The sequence below is a fragment of the Phaethon aethereus genome, assembly GCF_964289735.1.
Source record: "Phaethon aethereus genome assembly, chromosome: W".
Lineage (NCBI taxonomy): Eukaryota > Metazoa > Chordata > Aves > Phaethontiformes > Phaethontidae > Phaethon > Phaethon aethereus.
Window position 1 is genome coordinate 19395142 of NC_138581.1, and position 24984 is coordinate 19420125.

At 38.6% G+C, this 24984-nt stretch overlaps 1 protein-coding gene across 3 annotated transcripts in view; it reads right to left on the reverse strand.

The window, feature by feature from the left end:
* Window positions 1-2680: 2680 nt before the first annotated feature.
* Window positions 2681-24984, reverse strand: part of LOC309415236 (secretory carrier-associated membrane protein 1-like) — a gene marked incomplete at its 5' end in the record, with an annotated part of 48352 nt that continues 26048 nt past the window's right edge. For 2 of the 3 annotated variants that reach the window (XM_082012694.1, XM_082012693.1), the window contains 7 exons: window positions 2681-3746; window positions 4795-4912; window positions 6778-6879; window positions 11777-11936; window positions 14539-14667; window positions 17986-18094; window positions 18369-18467. In XM_082012694.1, coding sequence (XP_081868820.1) covers window positions 3582-3746; window positions 4795-4912; window positions 6778-6879; window positions 11777-11936; window positions 14539-14667; window positions 17986-18094; window positions 18369-18467 — 882 coding nt within the window. In that variant the 3' untranslated portion in view covers window positions 2681-3581. Of the gene's footprint in view, window positions 3747-4794; window positions 4913-6777; window positions 6880-11776; window positions 11937-14538; window positions 14668-17982; window positions 18095-18368; window positions 18468-24984 lie in introns of all 3 variants that reach the window. The other variant, XM_082012692.1, reaches the window with a different exon arrangement.

Sequence of the window (24984 nt, forward strand, 5' to 3'; positions counted from 1 at the left end):
TGCACAACAAGTTCAAAAACTTTAGTCTGCTGCCACTGCCACCCTAGAACTGTAAAAATTACAAAGAAACAGATTAAGAATTGATTAAGAATTTCACTACTAAATGATGCATGCATGCACAGGTATCTTCAAAAACTCACATCTGCTATCTCCCAAAATAATCCTGATTGTACCTCAGAGCACTGTTCTCTCTATTGTGCATTATTTGCAAACGTAACTACATCACAGTGGTCTAGATGAACTCGTTTTGCCCTTCAAAGAAAAACTGGTAATAAATTCAGTACTAGAGAGCAGGTGTTACAGTTGATATGAAAAAAAATCAACAGATTGTGACAGTGCCTAAAAAAAAAGAAAGACACAGCAGTGATACAGAAGTGTCAATTCATAGACAGAAATTAGGAAAATAAACAGTACCAAAGCAATGCTGTTTTCAGCAACTTCATTTTACTTTCAATAATGTTTTAGGATTCACTTAATACCTGTAGAATTTCATTCAGTAATGACAGAACATGTTTAGATTTTAACCCTCAAGTTTACAGCACAAGAAAATGGGCTGCAAGTGTTTAAGAATTTTCTTCATAACAGCTGAGTAGACTAATTCTCATTACCCTAATGTATTATTTTGATAGTGGACATTTTGCTTCCCCATTTCATCAGAATTACAGCATTTATATACAGAATTATAAGAACCGAGTGAGACTTTTACATAGATCAGCCACCCTGCATGTTATCCTGACCTTTAAAAGAAAAATCCCTATATTGTTCAAAACTATAAAGAGCAAACATCCAGGAAAAAAGTCTTTTTTTATTCTATGACACTGTGTTAATACAATAAATGTACAAAACTTCTGAACTACTCAGACATGCAACAGAGGGACAGAAGAAGTGCATTTGTAGAGAACCATGACACTCACCAGGATGGCAGATCATTGTTAGTAATTTACAAAATATACAAACATCCCTCAGATAAATAAAACCAACTCCTAAATTACAAATCAATGATTATAGACATTCCAGTGTTTAAACTTCAAATTTGTACGCAATTTGACACAATACTACAAAATGACAACTTAAGTGGGTGTCATACTCTGATTAATTAATAAAAGACTGTAAAATCTAGTTTTAGTTAGGTACAAAATATTTTAACAAATATCAGCCTTCTGTTGTCAAAGCTAAACTCAAACTTCTTCCCTTTTGGGCTTCAAAGTCAGAGATTTATGTTTTAAACAATTCACATGTAACTGAACTCTGAATTTCACTTAGGAGGTTTAAATCTGTACCTTCAACCCATGACATTACAAATCAATGATCCCTATACACAGAACATTAAATATGCTTTCTCAAAGAGCAGTTAAACATTTAGGAAAAAAAAAAATCTACCTGCCAAATTCAGGTTTTATTCCTAATGTTTTTTCCATAATACATTTTGGTAATGTATGTTATTATGCAATCTTAAAACTTAAATTAAATTGCAAGGATGACGCCCCTAGGATTGATATCCAAGAGATATCCAAGAGAATTGCTTAAATGTAGATTTAAAAGTAAACCATATTAGAGTTCCTAGATACAACTCTCAAGTTAAATTAAAAAGATTATGAAAACAATCTTGATATACAGCTGCTAGAAGTGATGCCTGATCTCAACAGAAAATTGTGACTTTTGTCTGGAAAGCTTTTAATAACATTCCAAAAAAATTTAAGTTCAATGCTAGCATGTCCACTTGTATAGAATTTTAGAGCCCCTATTACACAGAATATTTAAATTACTTTTAACTTCATGATGCAGAGAATGTTCAGAAGCAAGTATATTCATTAATATGAACTTCAGCATAGGTGAAACTACTACATTTATCCAAATTCAACTTGGATTTAAAGGAGTTGGTAAAAGAAAGGAGACTAATAGGGATTTCATGCTAAAAGTACAATACTGATCCAGGGATTAAGCTAAGGGGTTTATTTTTTGTAATGCTCTTATGTTATTATGAATGCACTGTAGTAAAAAAGAATTAATCTATGAAAGTCTGTCCACATTCAGAACATGAAGGGGCCTCAGAATTTTATGCTCAGTCTAGTAAGGTAATTCACCTTAAGAGCTGAATTCATTTCAGCTACAGTGTGTACTTATACAGGTTGTGGGATGTGGTCCCTTCCTGTTTTAATTTTCTAAAACAGAGTTTTAAAAAAAAGCCCAAGTATTGTGGGCTTATACATGAGGCAATCCAAGAATATCAAATAGCCTTCAAAGGAGAGAAACATCACTTTATAGTGAATATTTTGATGGTATGTACCATTATGGATTGTTCAGTTCCACAGCAACACTTTAACCTCTTAGGCCTCCAGTTCAATGAGTTAAATTTTAACTTTGTGAAAGATGAAGATTTCTCACTTTTCCAACTGAAAATAGTTTAAAAGCTTTTTTCCCAGCTTAAATCAAATCACAGAGATGTTTGAGTTATGTTAAAATGAAATCATGTATCTGTTAAATGCCATTGCTTAAAAAGCTTGATTTTAGACAATATTCCTGGTAGAAAATTAAATACTGTATATTTAGATTTTTGGACAAGCAGTAAACAGAGTGACTGACAAGGCTAGAGATTTAGTACCACTGTTAAACACAAATCTACACTAAAAAAAAAATCCCAAACACAATAAAAATACCACTGCATTTAAGAGGGAAGGGGGGCATAAAACTAGTGTTCTAAAGGTCAATATTTGTTTCTTTTCCAGCAAAATGATTACCCCAAGACATGAATACTGGAATTAAAAATAACAAATATATAATTTAGCTCTGTGATTGAAACCATCAGTTAACTTCCTTAAACTGTACACTGCATTACACGTTCTATTACAGAGAATGTTTCTGCACCATAGTAATTTCTCACAGGTAGAGAATACTCCATGAAAATAGATACAAACAAACACTATAATTATAAAGTGACGCAGGTAAATTCTGGACCAAAACACTATTTAAACAAGATCAGATAACAGTATTCATGCAAACTTACAGGTTTATATCAAAAGACTTATCCGAAGAAGACTTTTCCAAAGAAAAGAATTTATAGCTATCCTACTTGTATTTATCCTCCAGCAGCTGCTGAAATTGCAAAAGCAGTTGCCAAACCTAATTTCCTACATCTCTCAGTCTATCCCACTTCTTATAGCAGAAATAGGGAAAACAGTTCTTACAAAGAAAAAAACTGATCCAAAGCGCTTTCCTGAAGTTAAAAAAAAAAAAAAAACAAAGCGAACCACTAAAAAACCCTCCAAATTCTTAATATATCTGTTTGATCATTATATACCACAATCCATTCTCAGGACAATTGTTGAGATTATTTATCCTCCATAAAATATGGAAGGCTTTATATTCTAGAATGCAACATGTTAAAGAAGGGCAGAGAATAGTTATCTTTTTAAAATAAATAAATTTATAATAAAATAAAACAAACATTTCCCATTTTACCCATGCACAGCTGCAGGAGAGACAAACATGCTGTGTGTATTTTGATCTATGTTTTTAGAGAATATAAGTGACTGGAAAATGAAGTACAGTCGAAGAGAATCGTCATGACTTTTTATATTTCTCTACATTCGGTTACCCTTGAATGCATTCTGAGTTGCACTGGTTGCTGCTGTTGAAGCGGCGTTGGCTGCAGCAGTTTGTACAGTTTTGTTGGACATCACTCCCGTTGCAAACTCCTGCTGCGCTTTCTCAAAACTAGCACCAGTTGTGCGGTAGAGGCCATGCACCTAGGGAGGTGGAAAAGCAGTGAAAAAAGTGTGCTGAGCCTTCCATTTCTTGGTAGAGTAATAGCAAAGTCTCAAACATGAAGCAGAGCTGTGTGGTGGAGAAATCTGGTTTGCTCATATGTTTGGGAGGATCCGGAAATGAGTAAACAGACTTTTTTTTCCATAAATCCTACAACTTCTGATTGCCCTGCTGTGCACACACAGTTTGACTGTAGGGATACCTGTAACTTTTTGCAAGTTCAGAGGGGTCTTAATTTTGATTCATATTCAATCAAGGAGAAGGGGCATCTCCAGGCTATGCTTAAAATTTCTACCTTACTGTAAACAGGCCAGAAGAGTTTGGGTATGTGAAAAACTTTAAGCATAACTGTAACTGAGGTTGAATTATTAGAATTGCCAGCACATCATCATCAGAATTCTGTTACATTTAATCAAAACAACATAAAAAACTTACTAGCATATTAGTATCTAAACTTAGGCCTTCTGGATGGAAATTCACAAAAAGGAACCAAGAGAGAAAAGCATCTTTCTTTGAGCTTTTATGCTATGCAATCATTAATTGATGGCAAAATGTTAAAATAATATAAGCAGATGAATAAAAATCCTTTTCTGAGGTGCCAGGCATCTCCCTCTTCTACTGATTTTAATGTGAATGATTTTCATAAGAGCTGAAACTTAGCGATCATTTGAATAACGCTTCACTCAGCCTGATGAATCACCACAGATGCAACCTGGCATCTACAGATCCTACCTTAGTGTCCAGTGCACTCACCTACCCTTTCATTGTGGGCTTACCTCCAACTTCTCTCATTCAAAGCTATCCTTCCCCATTTTAGTTTGCAGAAATAAGTGTACTGTAAAAGCAGCATTTCATAACTCCATGACAGTATAAGCAAAAAAGTACTATAGAAGCACAGTTGTTAAAAGGTAAGGCACACCCCCAAGAATATCATTTAATTCCCATTACTTTGTGAGAGAGTACCTCTCAAGCAGGAAAGCAAAATCCAGAACAAACATAGGAAACAGAAGAGGGGAATAAGTAACTTACCTTTTTAAACATAACTAATGAAATAATAGCAGATGCTGTGAAAAGTGCAGCTATGATTATCATCATAATGCCAACAGGGATACTCTTATTAAGACCAGTAAGAGATGAAATCCACCCACTGAAGGAAAAAGAAAAGACAAACTTTACTAGCACAGCACATGAACCATTCAACCACAGGTATCCACATCAAGGGAAGCTTTAAAACCTCCTGGTTCTGATTAACTGAATATTTCTGAAGAAAAAGTCATGGAAATTATACATGAGCATATTTCTGTTCTATAATAAGCTTTTACAGCTTAGTTGCCATTTTCCCAATGCATGCAGTGAAACTATAAGGAAAATTTTAGCAAAGATGATTATCCTTGAGGAGAGTTGAAGAAATTAAGAGAGACATTAGAGAGTTGCTCATCGACTTTTTGGGTTTTTTTGTCATACTGTAATTTCAGAATAATTTAAGACTACATGACTTCATGGAAGAGAAAATGTCCCTAAAAAGATAGCTTCTAACTTCTTCAAAAATAGAACTAAAACATGCCACACACACAGAGGGTCTATGTGGGACAACTAATTTAGTTGTATTAATGATGCTTTCTCAATTGGGGTTAATTTTTAAAGTACATAGTGTCAGATTAATTAAGAGAAAAGAATGCTATATCATTATCTACTTCAAATATTTCCCCATTCTTCAAAATTGAAACACCAACATAAAAGTACAATATCAAACTTGAAGCCACAAAAAGCAGGTTGCCTTAAGAAAAATAAAACATTAAGATGGAAAAGATTCTTCCACCAAAAAGAGCAAAAAATTTCTGTAAACTCAAACAACCTTAAAACTTTCCTCTACTTGTTTCAAATTGCTTTGATATCCCCCATGTCCAACTGGACTTTACCACAGAACTCCAAAATCAAAACTGTAATTAGCATCTTCTGATGATCTGACTATTTTTCATACCCCTTCCCCAAGTATCCTTAAGAGCACACTCCACATACTCGGAGAGTTGGCCCTCTGAAATTACTTTTTTTTTCATGTCAATCAAGGTATCTATGAAAAAGCAAAATATTGGATTTGAGAGCAAAAATAATAAACCAGGATTTTTCCTTACACTCCAGTTTTAAAGCAATGATGTTTTTGTCTGCCTTATGTACATTTGGAGGTTAGCAGAAAACCACTGATGCACAGAAATGTCATTAGTCAGGTACATTATTGCCAGTCATAGCTCTCCATGCTATCAGCTGGCTACTACAACCATGGTTTTTGTTAATTCAAGTTTGTTGTGTTTTTTTACAAGAAGGGTGACTGATTCCCAATAGCTTTTCCTTTTAAAATCTAAATATTAGACCTTGAAGCTTCAAATAAAAGCTATATATACATAAAAGCTTCAAGTAAAAGCTTATATACTTATAAGCATCAAAATGAAAAATCAACTATTACAGAATAAGGAGTTGACTTGGACAAATGAGCTTTTCAAATAATATCAAAGATGTACCACTGTATTCACCTGAATACATTGTTGACTCATTCTTCAAATTTTAGCCATAAATTTCATTAGTGAGTATATTAATATAATTAGAAATAAATAACAATAAAAAATAATATTCAAACAGTATATTATTACAGCCTAAATTATTCTCATTTTCTCTAAGTTTTGCTTATTTCTTTATCCTAAATATAGAGCAAACAACATCTCCACACACCACTAAAATAGGGGAGGCAATGTATAAAAGAGTAGTTCAAAGTGGCTTACATTGAAAGATAAAATTTTGACCAGTCTAATAAAAGAAGTACCTCACACTCTTGAGATATTTCACACACTTTTCCTAGTTAAGAGCACTCCAAAAATGCTTTTTTGAGTGCTAAATGTAACAATTCCTGTGAACACGATTTTTTTTTAAAAAAACACATAGACTGTATTGAAGTTGCTATAGCAAATATGAGTGTTTGTCTTACAGACAGTACAATGCTACAGAAAACAGAATACTCACCAGTTTCCCCATCTTTGAAATCCTGCAGCTTGAAGTACATGTACAGCAAACTGACAGATATATACAAAGAAGAACACAAAGAACCTGAATGAACTGTCACTCCTGAAAGGGCGGGGGGGGGGGGATTAAAGCAGACAGGAAATTTATTACTTTTTACAAATACTGTAGTACCAATCTAAATTTTTTTTCTGTGTTACCTAGAGGAAAAGTGCTTTGATTTATTGATGGTGACCAGTAATTCTGTGGTTTTGTAGAGTGTTTATTTACAAGAGCTGCTGCTTCTTCTTCAATATAGTATTTCTGCCACTTGCACCTCTAACAGAGGTGAGAATAGCAGCAAGATACTACTCCTTAGTATTCTGTTCAGCACACAGCAGGGCCTCTTAGACTAAACATACAACTTTTGCTACAATGCATGAAAAACAGAAGTCTGCTCCACTTTCAGACTGAAGTTCACAGCACTGGCAGGATGGGAAGAAAATATTTTACTTGTAAGAGGAAACAAAATCTAATATGGAATTACTGAAACATAATGCAGATCAGAATACTGAAGCAGCTGTTGTTTAAAAACGAAATATACAAAATATGTTGCTGTTTAAATTACTAAAATGTCAGCCTGACAAAGAACGAAAGTGTTAAAAGCCTGTTAAAAAAAACAAATATAAACATACCAGCAAAATCTCAACAAAGACCTCAATGCATTACTATCAAAACTAATGATTGCATGATATGCTTCCTACCAAATTTCTAAACGAAGTAAAAATCACTTAAGTCACAGAGCCAGATTTTGCCAGTAATATCTCTTTCTGCAGAAGGGAATTTGTTCATTTCTATTTATTCAATCAGTTCAGTTCAATAACTATTTCGTCTTCAGCTGAACAAATGATTGAAAGTTGAATATGCAAGTAGTAGTTTTCCTTTTCCAAACAATAAATATTCACTAAGAAATGCTAAGGACTTACTAGATATAAAACCCTGAAAGATAATGTGACACTGAACTCTACCAAATCAGGAATAATAATTTCATATAAAACAACACTACTAAGAGAGAGTATGTAAGATTGTCGTGGTTTAGCTGAAACCAGGACAAAGATTTATAATTAGTTAATGAAAGCTACCATTTTAAAATACTGGCGATTCTCTGTATTTTTAATTTATCTCAATTTGTACCCACATTGTAACTCAAGTCATGAACAAAAGTTAGACTAGTAAATGAAAAACACTCTTCTCATTTTTTAGCCTTAAGGATGTAAGAATTTAGTGTATGAGCAAATGCAAGTTAAACTATATGATTCCTCAAAGATGTGTGGGTACAGCAATATCTCCTTGGTTAGCAAAAAGAAACCTCTCATTTAGTCTAAAGGTTATGCTCAACTGCAATTTATGGCTATCTATTTCTCTACAAAAATTAGTGCATTTAAACTGAGAACATCCCAATTCTTTTCAATATAAAAAATAATTCCCAAGAAATACTGTAAGAGTATAAGAATTTAGAATCTCTACACGCTGATTTTCACCAACAAAAGTTCAATTTTGCATGCAAACCAACCATTCTATTTTTAAAGACTAAGATACCAGACCTCAAGCTTGAGAAGTCTGCAAAATCCAGATTGCTAAAAGCTAGGAAAAATACTGGAGTTTGATTAGTATATACCTGGTCAACTCATTCTTAAGAATCTCAGTCTACTTCAGTTACAGACACTGCAGGTCACTTGACAATATAAAATTTTTTAAGTGTAGAGTTTTATGAAGTTAATTCAGGAAGCCAAAAACTGAAGACACCCTTAACTATTAACCTGCTTGTGAAAGGATAGAGATTTAATGAGAATTTTAAAATTGTTATCAGCCCAATACAAAGTTAAATATTTCCTACAACTATTATGCCAATGGTAGAAGCTATTAATATAATTAATATAATATAATATTTTTCAGTTAGAAGGGACCTACAACTATCATCTAGTCCAACTGCCTGACCGCTTCAGGGATGACCAAAAGTTAAAGCATGTTATTAAGGGCATTGTCCAAATGCCTCTTAAACACTGACAGGCTTGGGGCATTGACTACCTTTCTAGGAAGCCTCTTCCAGTGTTTGACCACCCTCATGTTAAAGAAATGCTTCCTAATGTCAACTAGGAACCTCCCGTAGTGCAGCTTTGAACTGTTCCCACACATCCTGTCACTGGATACCAGGGAGAAGAGATCAGCACCTCCCTCTCCATTTCCCCTCCTCAGGAAGCTGTAGAGAGCAATGAGATCATCCCTCAGCCTCCTTTTCTCCAAACTAGACAAACCCAGAGTCCTTAGCCGCTCCTCATAGGACATGCCTTCCAGCCCTTTCACCAGCTTTGTTGCCCTCCTCTGGACTCATTCAAGTACCTTCACATCCTTCTTAAATTGTGGGGCCCAGAACTGCATACAGTACTCGAGATGAGGCCGCACCAATGCTAAATACAGCAGGATAATCACCTCTCTTGACTGGCTGGTTATGCTGTGTTTAATGCACCCCAGGATGCAGTTTGCCCTCTCAGCTGGCAGGGCACACTGCTGACTCATATTGAGCCTGCTGTCAACCAGCACCCCCAGATCACTTTCTGAAGGGCTGCTCTCCAGCCATTCCTCTCCCCTTTTATACTTGTGCCAAGCATTACTCTGTCCCAGGTGCAGGATCCAGCACTTGGACTTGTTAAATTTCATGCCACTGACGATTGCCCAATGCTCCAACCTATCTAGACCCCTCTGCAATGCCTCTTGTTCCTCAAGACAGTCAACAACACCTCCCAGCTTGGCATCATCAGCAAACTTGATAATGGAGCATTCAACTCCTGCATCCAGATCGCTGATAAAAATATTGAACAGAACTGGCCCTAGAACTGAGCCCTGAGGAACTGGTGACCGGTCGCCAGCCAGATGTAGCCCCATTCACTACAACCCTTTGAGCCCTACTGTTCAGCCAGTTCTTCACCCAGTGCACTGCATATCTGCTCATCCCACAGCTAGACAACATGTCAAGAAGGATGCTGTGAGGGACAGTATCAAAAGCCTTACTAAAATTTTTAAAAAGCTACATCCACCACCTTCCCTCCACCCACTAGGCAGGTGACCATAGAAGGACATCAAATTAGTTAAACAGGACTTTCCTTTTATGAACCCATGCTGACTGCCTGATGACTGCATTGTTCTTTAAATTCCTTTCAACAGCACCCAGTATGATCTTCTCCATAATTTTTCCAGGAACTGAGGTTAGACTAACAGGTCTGTAGTTTCCTGGGTCTTCCCTCATGCCCTTCTTGTAAATTGGAATAACGTTGGCTAGCTTCCAGTCAGCAGGGATCTCCCCAGACTCCCAAGATCTTTGGTAGATGATCCAGAGGGGTCCCGCCACAGCATCTGCTAGCTCCTTCAGTACTCTGGGATGAATCCCATCAGGTCCCATGGATTTGTGAACATTCAACTGATACAGCTGGTCCCTTACAATTTCAGTGCCACAAATGGAAAGTCACTGTTCCTGCAGTCATGGTCCTCTGCCTCAGAGGACCGGGCAGCCCAAGGTCTATCAGTATTATTAAAGACCAAGGCAAAAAACATTGAATGCCTCCACTTTTTCTTCATCCCTATTAGTCAGGTGACCATCTTCAACAAGTATCAGTCCAATGTTTCCTTTAGACCTCCTCTTGCTATTAACATACTTTAAAAAGCCCTTCTTGTTGTCTGACACAGCGCTGGCCGATTTCAACTCTAATTGAGCTTTGGCTTTTTGTGTCTTCTCCCTGCATATGCTAACCATGGCTCTGTAATCTTTCTGCAAAGCCTGACCTCACTTCCACAGATCATACAATTTCTTTCTCCTCTTGAGTTCAACGAGTTCCCTGTTAAGCCAAGCTGGTCTTCCGCCCCGCTTGCATGATTTTTGACACAATGGGATTGCCTGCTCCTGCGCTTTTAAAAGGTGGTTCTTAAAAGCTGACCAGCACTTGTGGACTCCTAAGGTCTCAAAAGCAGATTCCCAGGGTACTCTGCTAAGTAGCTCACTGAGTAGCTTAAAGTTTGCTCTCCTGAAGTCCAGGGTAGCAACTCTGCTGACCTTTTTTCTCATTACACCGAAAATTTTAAACTCAACCATTTCACGATCACTGTGGCCAAGACAGCCACCTACCATCACATCTCCCACGAGTCCTCCTCTATTCACAAACAAGTCTAGGAGGGCATCTTTCCTAGTTGGCTCCCTCAGTACCTGTATCAAGAAGTTAACCTCCACAAACTTCAGGAATTTCCCAGGCTTGCTCGTCACAGCAGTATGGTATTCCTACTTGATGTCTGAGAAGTTAAAATCTCCCATAAGGACAAGGGCTACCGATGCAGAGATTTCTCCTAATTGCCTATGAAATAACTCATCAGTGCTATCATCCTAGCTGGGTAATCGGTAGTAGACACCCACTACGTCATCTCCTTTGTTTTCCATCCCCCTAATCCTCACCCAGAGGCTCTCAACCACATCATCCCTAACTGTGAGGGCTGTACGATCAAACCTCTCCCTTACATACAGTGCAACTCCTCCACCTCGCCTGCCCTGCCTATCCCTCCTGAACAGCCTGTAGCCCTCCATCCAGAGCACTCCAATCATAGGAGTTATTCCACCAAGTCTTGCTAATACCAATGACATCATAGCTCTGGGAACTAATTAACGCTTCCAGTTAATCCTGCTTGTTTCTCATACTGCGTGCATTGATGTACAAGCATTTCAGATGTGCTCCTGAACCTTCTGTGCTCCCAGGAGCAAATATCTTTAAAATATTTTAAAGGATATCCTATGATATTCCTAACTGTTGCCATCGACATTTCAGATACAGCAACTGAATTAATGGCAAACATTCTACTTGTTTCTAAAGAAATCGTATTAAAGGATTATCATAATTACAAACAAGCAAATTCTGGAATCTTAATGCATTTCAACAAGTGTAGTACTTTTAAAAAATATCTTCAGTTAAGCTGAAGTTCTTACCTGAAAGCTCCATAAAGTGGTCTGTACCAGCAGACAAAAGAACAAGGTGTAAAAAGCAAGAACCAGAGGATACTCAATCCAAAATCAACCCCTCGCGTGGCATCAATGCAAAACCAGGCCAAACATCCAAAGATATTAAGAAACAGTGTCACTGTATGGACTATAGAAGCAAAATCAAAAAAGTCTTAATTAAATTATGTTCATATAATAAATTATTACAACTGTTAAAGCAATACACAAACTGTGCATTTTTAATCAAAACATAAGCATGCTGACAATAAATCACTATCCTCTCTAAGCAATAAGTTGATTTTTATAGTTTTCTACCTTTCAGGTTAAAGCCAGAATTCACAAGTGAAAGTACTGAACATGAAAATTCAAGTAGCATCAGGTGTATAGTAAAGAAAAAAAAATCTGAAATATAAAAAAAATACTTTCAAACCTAAAATGATGAAAAAGAGGTTTCTACAGCTGTAATAATTGATACTTCTTCTACAGTAATTACTGCATACAGACATTTGCACTTTTTTTAACATGCTGGTTATTTATTTTCTTTTAAAATCAGGCAAATAAATGAGTGCAGGACTCTCAGCCTTAATATTACAATACAAAACTACTGGATCTTTTTTAGAGAAATGCTTATAAATTATATAAAATACATCATAAATTTAGCACTGTACACATTGTAATTTGAAATGACAAATTTTTAAAAAATCTTTTAATGAAAAGCTTTCTCTTACATTTAATAAAGAAAAAAAACCTACGTAACAAAAATGTTTCTCAGTGAAACAATATCTGCAAGAAGTTGTTCTAGAACCTTTAATAAATAATGCATATTCAAATATTTCTTATAACACTGGTCTTAAACATCTGCCTTTTTGGTGCTCAGTTCTTAGCTCAATACTGACATTTCCTCACTGGCACAGGTTAACTACTGAATTTCTACTAAAGAAAATCCATAAGGGCATTACAGCTTCAGAGTTTATTTCAAATATGTTTAGTTCTTGGAACAGAAAAATATACAGCAGCAGTAAGAAACATTACAACTACTACTTTCATGCTATCTGGCACAGAAGTTAGTTCTGACAGACTTAAAAGATGAACATGAATTTCTCTCTGTCTTCAACGATAACCAGTGATCCAGCAGTGATTTTGCTACCTGAGAGGACAGTTTCTATCCTTGTGGACCAGGATAGAGTAGAGTATTTATAACTGAGAGTGCACAATCACCTTCTTAAAGGAATGTTTTTTTATTTAAGTCCAGAGAAACATTCTAGTCATTCTACAGGAAAATAAGGTTAAACAGAAAAATCATAGAATGGTTTTGGTTGGAAGGGACCTATAAAGGTCATCTAGTCCAAGCCCCCTGCAATGAGCAGGGACATCTTCAACTAGAGCAGGTTACTCAGAGCCCCATCCAGCCTGACCTTGAATGTTTTCAGGGATGGGGCATCTACCAACACTCTGGGCAACCTGTTCCAGTGTTTCACCACCCTCATTGTGAAAAATTTCTTCCTTATGTCTAGTCTAAATCTAACCTCTTTCAGTTTAAAACCATTACCCAGTGTCCTATCGCAACAGGCCCTGCTAAAAAGTCTGTCCCCATCTTTCTTATAAGACTGGATGCAGGACTCCAGGTGGGGTCTCACCAGAGCAGAGCAGAGGGGCAGAATCACCTCCCTCGACCTGCTGGCCACGCTTCTTTGGATGCAGCCCAGGATACGGTAGGCCTTCTGGGCTATGAGTGCAGATTGCCAGTTCATGTTCAGCTTTTCATCCCCAAGTACCCCCAGGTCCTTCTCAGCAGGGCTGCTCTCAATCTCTTCATCCAGCTCTGGAGCCCTCAGCACAGGAAAGACATGGACCTGTTGGAGAGGGTCCAGAGGAGGGCCACAAAAATGATCAGAGGGATGAAACACCTCTCCTATGAGGAAAGGATGAGAGAGTTGGGGTTGTTCAGCCTGGAGAAGAGAAGGCTACAGGGAGACCTGATTGCAGCCTTCCAGTACTTAAAGGGGGCTTATAAGAAAGATGGGGACAGACTTTTTAGCAGGGCCTGTTGCAATAGGATACTGGGTAATGGTTTTAAACTGAAAGAGGTTAGATTTAGACTAGATATAAGGAAGAAATTTTTCACAATGAGGGTGGTGAAACACTGGAACAGGTTGCCCAGAGTGTTGGTAGATGCCCCATCCCTGGAAACATTCAAGGTCAGGCTGGATGGGGCTCTGAACAACCTGCTCTAGTTGAAGATGTCCCTGCTCATTGCAGGGGGGTTGGACTAGATGACCTTTAAAGGTCCCTTCCAACCCAAAGTGTTATGTGATTCTATGATTCTATGATTCTATGATTTTATTATAAAGGAAATGGATATTACACTTCTTAAACTCACAAGTCTATTATCACTAATTGTGAAATATATTTCTTAATATATAAGCTGATTTTAAAAACAGTAAAATTATTTCTAATGCAATAAATGGTCAAGGCTCATTTTACAACAAGAGGGATATTTAGAACAGAAAATTGCAATATACTATAGCCAAACTGCCTTAGGGTAACCGTCCCCCTTTTTTTCTACAGAAGTTTCTATGAAATTATCCAATACTTTTAAAACTGAAGCTAACAAAAAGATTTCACTTCAACATTCAATTTCTGGTTTTAAAACAATTTCTAATTACAGATGTTGCAAAAGCCAAAGTAGCAGGTATGTATCATCGAGTTTGAAGAGGCATTTTGTTTTTTCTTTAAAAAAAACAACTTACACATCCACAAATAGTACATAATCTTTACTGTCTTTTGGAATTCTACAGGAATATCTACAGAAAAGTCCTGGTAGAAACATGGACCCACTGGAAAATTCTCAGGAAGAGGTGGCCAGTTGTTTTTTCTACCTGCAAAGCAGAGGGGAAAAAAAAAAAAAAAGCACGCTTTATAATTCAATTTTAATCTCTGTATACCAGAAGGAGATATGCATTTGGACTTGTTCAAATTGTTTTATGCACAAATTTCACAACTGTATGGATAACTTGGGCTACCAAAATCCAAGAGTTCTATTAGCAATTGTCACATAATACTGAAAATAAACTTCAGAAATAAAATACAATGAAGTGCAGACAGATCAAGGAAAGTAAAAGACTAAGCAGGCATCTGACAGTTCCTATAAAGTAATGAGAAAAGAAAATTCTTCGCAAAACAGTTTCTCAGTGTTCCTTGACTTTTAAATGCATGTTTCCCTAAGTCCCACCATACTCTCATACTTTGTGGAACACAAAGACTGGGGACTGAAAAGCATTCTCCATTCTCAGAATCCTGATATTTTTAACACCCGGATATCTCTAACACTTTGAACTAGTTCCCAATACATTTTATAGTCAAAGCTTTACCTAAAAGCCTGTAAGCCTGAAGAAAGGCAGGTATTTAAATGGTCCAAACTACTTTTTTGTTACAAGATGCCCTACAGCATCAATATATTTTGATACAGTTGTGTGACAGAGTGAGGACACCACAAAGGACAACACAGTATCAGACACTTGGATTTCCTGTATGCTGATTTGCTTACAGACTAGAGCATACATTCTGCCAAACACAAGTCATACCAAGCATAGACTCAGAGATTCAACTAAGATAACCGCAACAAATCTTTACCATAGCATTTTGAATTCTGGATGCAAGAGATACATTAATCACCATATTCCAAAAGTGGAGTTGAACTAGAGATTAACTTAAAGGCACCTTTATTTGAAATTCTGACAAGGTTTTGCTTGCAGTTTCTATCTTCAAACATATCTTTACTAGCAGTTCATCTGGTAAGAACAGAAAACTTGCAAAGCTTACACACTTGCATTATTTCTTATTTCTTTCCCCACTCAGACAAGATGAAGCTGACAGTTCTGTCCAAACAGGTCCAGGGCACTAAGTATCTCTCAAATTTTCTGCTTCTTTCACTGAACATTTTTTATCAAGCCTTTTAGAGCAGGGGATTTACAGAGGGAGCATACAGACGGTAATCAAGTAATATTCCCATCCATATTAAAAACTTCTTTGGGATTTCTTACATGAAAAATAACTGATAGTAATTCAGATCTTCATTAAGCAGTATATGGATATTTCTTTCAGGACCGATAGTTTCAAGACAGAGTCACAAAAAAATCAGATATCTTATAATAGGTCAAGTTCTTATTTAAGAATTTTATTTGATGTGCTTTCCCACTCCTGTGGCACAGGTTTCAAAATTTTCAACTAAGACTGAAAGACAGCTTGGTAAGATGGTTTGAGATCAAAAACGAAGTGGCCTTTTTCTAAATACACTTTGGATACTCATATTCCAAGATTGTATCTTGATAAGCAAAGAGCTAACTCAGAGTTATTTCATTCAACACAACAATTTACTATCTCAAGGCCTATTAACATAACTTCAATGGCATGCCAACACTATGAATGCAGACACCCACAAACTAGCTTCATGCAAACCCAGAAAGGGATTTTCAGGCATGCCCAAATGAACTAGCTGAAATAGGAAGCAGCACACTTTAATAAGCTCAAGTGCAATACTGCACAGGACCTGAGCAGAGAAGACCGAAGACACTGAGCTGACCAGACCAGCTTGAAGATCTTTGCACTATAGTCAATTGCATATGACGATAGTGTCCTAGGTGTGCAGCCAGCATCTTAAATTGAATGCAAATAGCTAGAGTACTGTTGCAAAAGACCTTGCCCTCCAATCAAAACATCCCTACAGTGTTTCCAAAGGAGTTTGAATGAACGTACAAAAAAAAAAATCAGAAGGAAAAGAACATTTTTCTCCTCAGTCACAACATAAAATTTCTGATTTGCAGCATCTTTTACACAGTCATTTGGCAAAAACCCAATACCCTCTTTAAAGCTTTAAGAGCTCTCTCTATTCAGCCTTCCTAAAGAATCCTTTAGATTCTTCATGGACTCTTCAAGCACTTAGATGTGAACAACTGCAACCTAATAACACAGTAAATACCCATTTTAGAAATATCCTGAAACATGAGGTATCAGTTATGTTCCCTACGATACAGATGAACAAAACTGTCCCTGAAGCCTGAAAGAGACATGTAATCAATCCAGACCATCAATATAAAATAGTGAAATTAGATGAAGAGGAATATATGGAGAAGGAAAGTAAAACAAAAAAAAACCCCAAAAAAATCATTATCTGGGAGAAGAGGTACAGAGATTTAATAAAGAGATTGAAAAGAATAAATACTGAGAAAATAAAAATGGTTTAATGTAGGGACAATATCACCATGATTCTTTTCCTTAGAAGAAAAATAGCAATTCCCCATTCCCAGATCCTAGCATATGACCGGCATAAATTTCCCTGAGAATTTGAATCAATAAGCGATTATGCAATCCGGAATTGTACCGCTGTATATTCCAGTTTCGACAGGAGCAAAAAAACAGCACATGTAGAAATACAACAGTCAGAATTATAGATACAAGTGAAAAGATCACACAAAGTCAACCTTGCACACAGTGGGTTTTTTGTTTGTTTTTCTAACTTCAGTCTGAAGTTCTTTCTTTTGAAAAGGAATATTCCCATAGATCTACTTCTAGCAAAGTATCTTCAGTTAAGAGAATGTAAATCTACTCTTTTGTGAAATCGCAGTACGAAAACTGATAGTTTCACACAGCACACTTATAGTTTGTGGCAAAATGAGATATGGATCCTGACTATGGGTTCCAAAGTGTCATATGAAAAATTAATAAAAGATTAATAATAGACTAAATCTTTCTGCTATTTACATAGAATACTGTGTCTGTAACATAGCAAAAGATAAGAAAATGTTTCAAAACAGTAAAGTTCTCCTGCAGCTATAAATACTGACAGAAGAGAAATCAAAGAGATGTTACTTCTGAAGTTATTTTTACTTCTTCTCAAACTGCTCCATTTCTATTCAGTAGTATCACTTGGATATTAACCTAGAATAAAAATAGCTGATAGCAGAGAGTAACATGTAACATAGGCCACATTTAAAATTTCTGCTGTAAAAATTTGCACAGGCCAGGCCAGTTTTTATTCACTGTATGCACTGTCCCAAAGGAGATAAATTTTCTTTTCCTGAAGAGATTATAAAAACATCTCTTGAATCTGTTTCACAATGTCACTGTAAAACTAAAACAGTTTCTAAGAAAAAGTGACATTTCTGCAGTTTAAAAAAGTATTTTTTCATGCATACCACCCTGCTGATTGAGACTCTGCATTTCCCTTTCTCTGCGATCTAGTTCAGCTGCTTTTCTTTCCAGTTCTTCTTGACGCTTTAGCAGTTCTGCCTGGGCCAAGGCATGCTCCTGAACAAAACAAGCATCGTTAGATATTGATAAAAAAAATACAAACACAAAATAAATATTCCAAGTCTATTTTCCATAATTAAGCATCTCCAGTTATGGATGAAGACTGACCTAATATTACACAAATTCATGCAGTAACTGATTACTTAAAGGCAGTATTGATTTTCATAAAACATCAGGAAAGCAATGCTTATTTATAAAAGACAATATTCCAGAACTGCATTTATATGATTATAATTGAAAGGAACCTAGTACCCAAAAGTTATAGACAAACCTTTGCAATTTGTCTGTAAGCAGGTGTTTCTTCGGTTGGTTTCATTATTGCTGGCTGGGTACTGGGTACATTAGGCATTTTCACATTTCCTGGAGGAGGCTAAGAAAACAAGAGACAATTCTAGGGAAACAGTCTCCTATTCTAATAAACATTTTTTCCATTAACTCTGTAAGAACCAATCCAGTTGTTTTAAAGGAAGTGTTACTGATAAACTGAAAATCTGACATGCTGCCTGCAATATTTATAACCTTTAGGAAAAAGAAGATAACTATATTCTGTGGTGCAGAGTTCTGCTTGTTTGTTTTTACACTGCACTACTTGCCATAAACACACATGGAATTTTATGGATCAGTAGAAAGTAAACAGAATTTTAATTCTGTTGAGACATGGATATGAATAAGGACAGGTACTGTTTAAGAGAATTGCAGGATTTAACAGTGATCTATTCATATTCTCAAACATTAAATCATTTATTAGTAATGTCTTCCAGAGCTTTCTACTAAACAAAGTCTTATATCACATGGCTTAGATAAGCAATGTACCGTATTAAATTTTCCCACTGAGGATCCACAATCTATTGCTTAACTATTCCACCAGTATGTGCTGTAGTATCTAGTTTCAAGTACCACTAGCAATTCGGTCACTTGGTCATTACCTATAAGAACGCATCTTACAAGAAGCTTTTAGTACCTCAGTTTTTTTCAATTTTGTGTGTTTGGGTTTTTTTAAATCCTCTCCTGCTTATTCCTGTTTGTCATCTCCTCTGACTTTCTCCACATCTCTCTGTCATACGCAATGTTAACCAGTACCTATCAAACCAAGGAAATTACTACTGCCTAGATTAAAGTTAGTGGCTGAACTTTACCAAAGCAGACCAGTATAGCCCAACTATGATGTTATTTTACTCTTATATATGATTGTGAGAAAACTACAATTCAGATCTTTGTGTAGAGCTTGCAACATGAAAGATTCCCTCATTCTGTGATCTTTTAAGACAGAGAACGACTTGTTCCTAATAAGCCTGAAATCAAGAACAAAAATGTGGTGGTAAGTAAGTGTGATATTTTAAATACAAAAGCACCTTAAAACAAAGCAGGAATCAATTGAATACCACTAACTTGGCAAATTATGACTTGGCCCAGCTTATCTGCATCTTTTCCAACTGCGGTGGGTTGACCCTGGCTAGATGCCAGGTGCCCACCAAGCTGCTCTGTCACTCCCCCTCCTCAGCTGGACAAGGGAGACAAAAATATAATGAAAAGCTTGTAGGTCGACATAAGGATAGGGAGAGATCAGTCAGCAATTACCATCGTGGGCAAAACAGACTCAACTTGGGGAAACTGACTTAATTTATTGCCAATCAAATCAGAGTAGGATAACGAGAAATAAAACCAAATGTAAAAACACCTTTCCCCCACCCCTACCTTCTTCCCAGGCTCAACTTCACTCCCGATTTTCTCCACCTCCTCTCCCTCCGAGCAGCACAGGGGGAATGGGGAATGGCGGTTGCGGTCAGTTCATCACATGCTGTTTCTGCTTGCTCCTTCCTCCTCAGGGGGAGGACTCCTCACACTCTTCCCCTGCTCCAGCGTGGGGTCCCTCCCACAGGAGACAGTCCTCCATGAACTTCTCCAACGTGGGTCCTTCCCACTGGCTGCAGTTCTTCACAAAGTGCTCCAGCCTGGGTCCCTTCTACGGGGTGCAGTCCTTCAGGAACAGACTGCTCCAGCGTGGGTCCCCCACAGGGTCACAGGTCCTGCCAGAAGACCTGCTCCAGCGTGGGCTCTCCATGGGGTCACAGTCCCCTTTGGGCATCCACCTGCTCTGGTGTGGGGTCCTCCACGGGGTGCAAATGGATATCTGCTCCACCGTGGACCTCCATGGGCTGCAGGGGGACAGCCTGCCTCACCATGGTCTTCACCAGGGCCTGCAGGGGAATCTCGGCTCCAGTGCCTGGAACACCTCCTCCCCTTCCTTCTTCACTGACCTTGGTGTCTGCAGGGTTGTTTCTCTCACATATTCTCACTCCTCTCTCCCACTTCTGTTCCACAGCAGTTCCACACCCCCCCCCCCCACCTTCTTAAATATGTTATCACAGAGGTGCTACCACCATCGCCAATTGTCTCAGCCTTGGCCAGTGGCAGGTCCATCTTGGAGCCAGCTAGCATTGGCTCTCAACCCAGCTCACAGACATAGGGGAAACTTCTAGCAGCTTCTCACAGAAGCCACCCCTATAGGTCCCCTGCTACCAAAACCTTGCCACGGTATATTGGGTCTTCCTGAGATGAAGTTAATTTTCCCCATAGCAGCCCTCATAGTGTTGTGCTTTGTATTGGTAGCTAGAAAGGTGTTGATAACACACCAGTGCATTGGCTACTGCTGAGCAGTGCTCGCACAGCATCAAGACTGTCTCTACAACATTCCCCCCAACCCACCAGTAGACTGGGGGTGGGCAAGATCTTGGGAGGGGACATAGCCAGGACAGCTGACCCAAACTGGCCAAAGGGATATTCCATACTATATGATGCCAGCTCAGCAATAAAAGCTAAAAGAAGGAAGGGGGGGGTATTAATTTTTTCAACGTTTGTCTTCCAGAGCAACTGCTATGCGTACTGAAGTCCTGCTTCCCGGGAAGTGGCTGAACATCGCCTGCTGATGGGAAGTAGAGAATAAATCTTTGTTTTCTTTTGCTTCTGCACGCAGCCTTTGCTTTTTGCTTGTTCAACTGCCTTTATCTTGACCGACATGTTTGGTTATTTTTTTTTCCATCCTAATTTCTCCACCCTGTCCTGCTGAGGAGGGGAGTGATAAAGCAGCTTGGTGGCACCTGGCATCCAGCCAAGGTCAACTCACTACACACAGAAACCCAATATACCAACCATCTTTTGAAATGCACAAATGCAATACACTGAGGAGAAAACATTATGCCTGAGTAAACTCCGCCTCTGTGTGTAATATTGCAGCATATCTCAGCAACATCGCCCGATTCCAGCATTTCAAAATTGTCTTTCCACCTTATACATCAGCTCCTAACAGAATACCGAAATATCAGAGAACTCTCATTTCTCAGAAATACTCAATGATTTAAGCTTTTCATCATAAGAAAGATTATTCAGTATTCTAGGAAGAAGATAGCCGAAGTTGGTTAAAGACAGTTAGTACTCCTATTCCTTATATTGGAGCGTTCTGTGATAAGGACAAAGGTCTCTAGTATGAGAACTCCTACAAAAACTAGAAAATCATCAAGAGTCTTATCATCTGCTTCAAACATAAGATACAAACCCTGCACCAGAGTAACAAATATCTACTGAACAAAACCTCTATGCGTTATGCATTGTAGGCCAGAGCAATGCTACAAAACCCCTGAAAAGTCTGATTATTGTAGCTCTGTGGCTAAAGTAACAATAGCTTTGAAAGCATAACTGCTAAGCAGCTGCCTGCTAGACTAATGAGCAAGACTGCCCACAATCTCCAATAAGGACTCCAGTAGCCCTTCACAGACACCTGTAATAGTGGTGTCTGTGATAATAATAACAACAAATAAATAATAAAGGTGGATCGGCAGACTAGAAAATTTTGAACAATTAATTCAAAGATACTTATCCTTGAAAGATACTTTGTCCAAACAGCCTGCAATGCTGCTAATGACTGGAACATGCATATATGCTTATGAATAAAGGAACCGATCAGAAAGCTCATTAGATACATAATCAAAGATGCTAGCCAACAGCATATATGATAGATGACATTAATATAAGGAACTAATTATGTACAAGATTCTTTGCATTCAGATTTCTGCATTGTTTAGGTTCCACTATATGCTGGTCACCTATACAGTGTTAGAATTGCTGTCCACTATGCACATGCCTAGGTAAGAGCCTGTGCTCCCTGGAAGAAGAGACTAAAACAGTGATTTGTAGCAGGGGCTGTGCATTCTGGAATCCTAAGAAAGTCTAGAGGGGCTGGGGGACAAAAGCTGTTAAGAAATGTTATAAAAGCTGCCTCTTCCAGCAGACTCTGAGACCTGGGGATGACTCCTTTCCAACTGCTGGAGCCTAGTCCAGCATATCTTCAGATCCTCTGAGGGCTCTCTGTCCCAGGCTGACAGATACAGCTGCTGCTTTCCTGTTTCCAGGTTTGGCTAGTAGCAAAGTTGAGTGCATATCCCAGAGATGCACACAAATACACACACAACCACACGTATCAAAGACACTAGCACAGCCATAGGCAGGGCACTGCCTTTAACAACACACCCACATAACACTATCAGAACTACATAAAATATAGGTACACAGAGTCATGTCCCATTCCTCCTCTCCAGCTGATCAGCACTGAAGTTCACTATTGAAAAACACATGCCTCACTCTCCAGATTTACAAGCACACCAACAACTGCAGATCTCTCAGATATGAGCATGGGCCCTCAGCCTGATATACCTACCTGGATCTGGGGCCCTCTTACCTGGTATACCGGTTTCCTCCTGTTTGCCAGTTAGCCCAGCTTGATGTTCACTAGCAGATTCATGCACTCAAACACTAGTCTTGCAAGCATCCCCCACCCTTGCAGCTCCCTCAAACACCAGCATGGGCTCTCAGCTTGCCATATATCTAGGCCCAGATCCTGGACTCTCTTACTCACTTTTGGCTCAGACTTTGAGTCTTCTCAGAGACAGGTTTTCCTCCTATTTGCCAGCTAGTCCAGCTTGAAGTTTGCTAGTGAATTGCACGTATACACACAGAGGAAAACACACTGGTCCCTCCAGTTGCTGGCACCGCAAACACATAGGCCCTACGACCCACGGTACCTCCAGCTGCTGACACTGAGATGCTCAGTTGTTGACATGGCAGACATACAGACCACTACTACCTGGGGTCTGACCAGATTGCTGGCACCTAATTCACTCACTCTGGTCTCTCCAGTTGCTGGCACTTAGACCTTGCAGCACTCACAGATGGTATAGAGTGAAATTTCACAGTAAGATAGTTAAGAAAGGATTCAACAATAACTGCAATGATTAGACACATAGCTCTGTCAGACAAGTGTACTGACCGGTAGCAACTTACATGCAACCAGCCCCTTTCATCCATCCTCTTCGCTAGTCTCCTCCTTGTTCCTCCTCAGTCCCCAATTGTTCCACACCTTTGACTATTCCTCTAAATATTACTTAATAAATTTTGCATAGTCCCACAGGCTCCCCTCAACTGTCCATAATATTCATGCGTATCTCCTTTCACCCTTCTTATCAATTACAAAGTCCAGGTTGAACCTCTTCAAAGCTACACCTGCTGTTTCTTAATGGCCCATCAATTAGTGGCTGAAGAGTTTTACTTACTTTATGTCTCTCATCACTTATCTATCTGGTTTGTGTTTCTGTCAGTTTTTTTTCATTTTCCCTGTTACTTATTACTCCCTTTAAACTGAAAAGGTCTATAACCTTAATGAAACAGATGCTCTCACATTCCACATATCCTTACAGTAACCAGTATGACTGACTAGAGAGACCTGGGGCTGTTTAGTCTGGAGAAGAGAAGGCTGAGAGGGGACCTTATCAATGTCTATAAATATCTGAAGGGTGGCTGTCAGGAGGATGGAGCCAGTCTCTTTTCAGTAGTGCCCAGTGACAGGACGAGGGGCAATGGGCATAAACTGCAGCACAGGAAGTTCCACCTCAACATGAGGAAAAACTTCTTTACTGTGAGGGTGACAGAACACTGGAACAGGCTGCCCAGAGAGGTTGTGGAGTCTCCTTCTCTGGAGACCTTCAAAACCCAACTGGACATGTTCCTGTGCAACCTGCCCTAGGTGATCCTGCCTTGGCAGGGGGGTTGGACCAGATGATCTTCAGAGGTCCCCTACCATTCCGTGATTCTGTGACTATGGTGAGGCTGCACCTCGAATACTGTGTTCTGTTTTGGGCCCCTCACTACAAGAAGGATGCTGAGATGCTGGAGCATGTCCAGAGAAGGGCAACGAAGCTGGTGAGGGGTCTGGAGCACAAGTCTTATGAGGAGTGGCTGAGGGAACTGGGGTTGTTTAGTCTGGAGAAGAGGAGGCTGAGGGGAGACCTTATCGCTCTCTACAACTACCTGAAAGGGGGTTGTGGCGAGGTGGGTGTTGGTCTCTTCTCCCAAGTAACTAGTGATAGGACGAGAGGAAATGGCCTCAAGTTGCACCAGGGGAGGTTTAGATTGGATATTAGGAAAAATTTCTGACCACTGAGAGAGTGGTCAAGCATTGGAACAGGCTGCCCAGGGAGGTGGTGGAGTCACCATCACTGGAAGTATTCAAAAAACGTGTAGACGTGGCACTTTGGGACATGGTTTAGTGGGCATGGTGGTGTTGGGTTGACAGTTGGACTTGATGATCTTAGAGGTCTTTTCCAACCTTAATGATTCTATGATTCTATGACTTGAATATTTCGACAGTCATGACCATCATGGAGGTTTGCAAATGAAAGGCTATCGTGACTTTTTCAAGGATAGTACATGATTAGCAATTAATTGGCCCTTTGGATACTCTGTAATAATATGACTGGGATTATGATCTTCCTTCAGGCCTCAGCCCCCCCAAAACCATACAGCCATATCACTATAGTAACATGAAGGAGGACACTCCA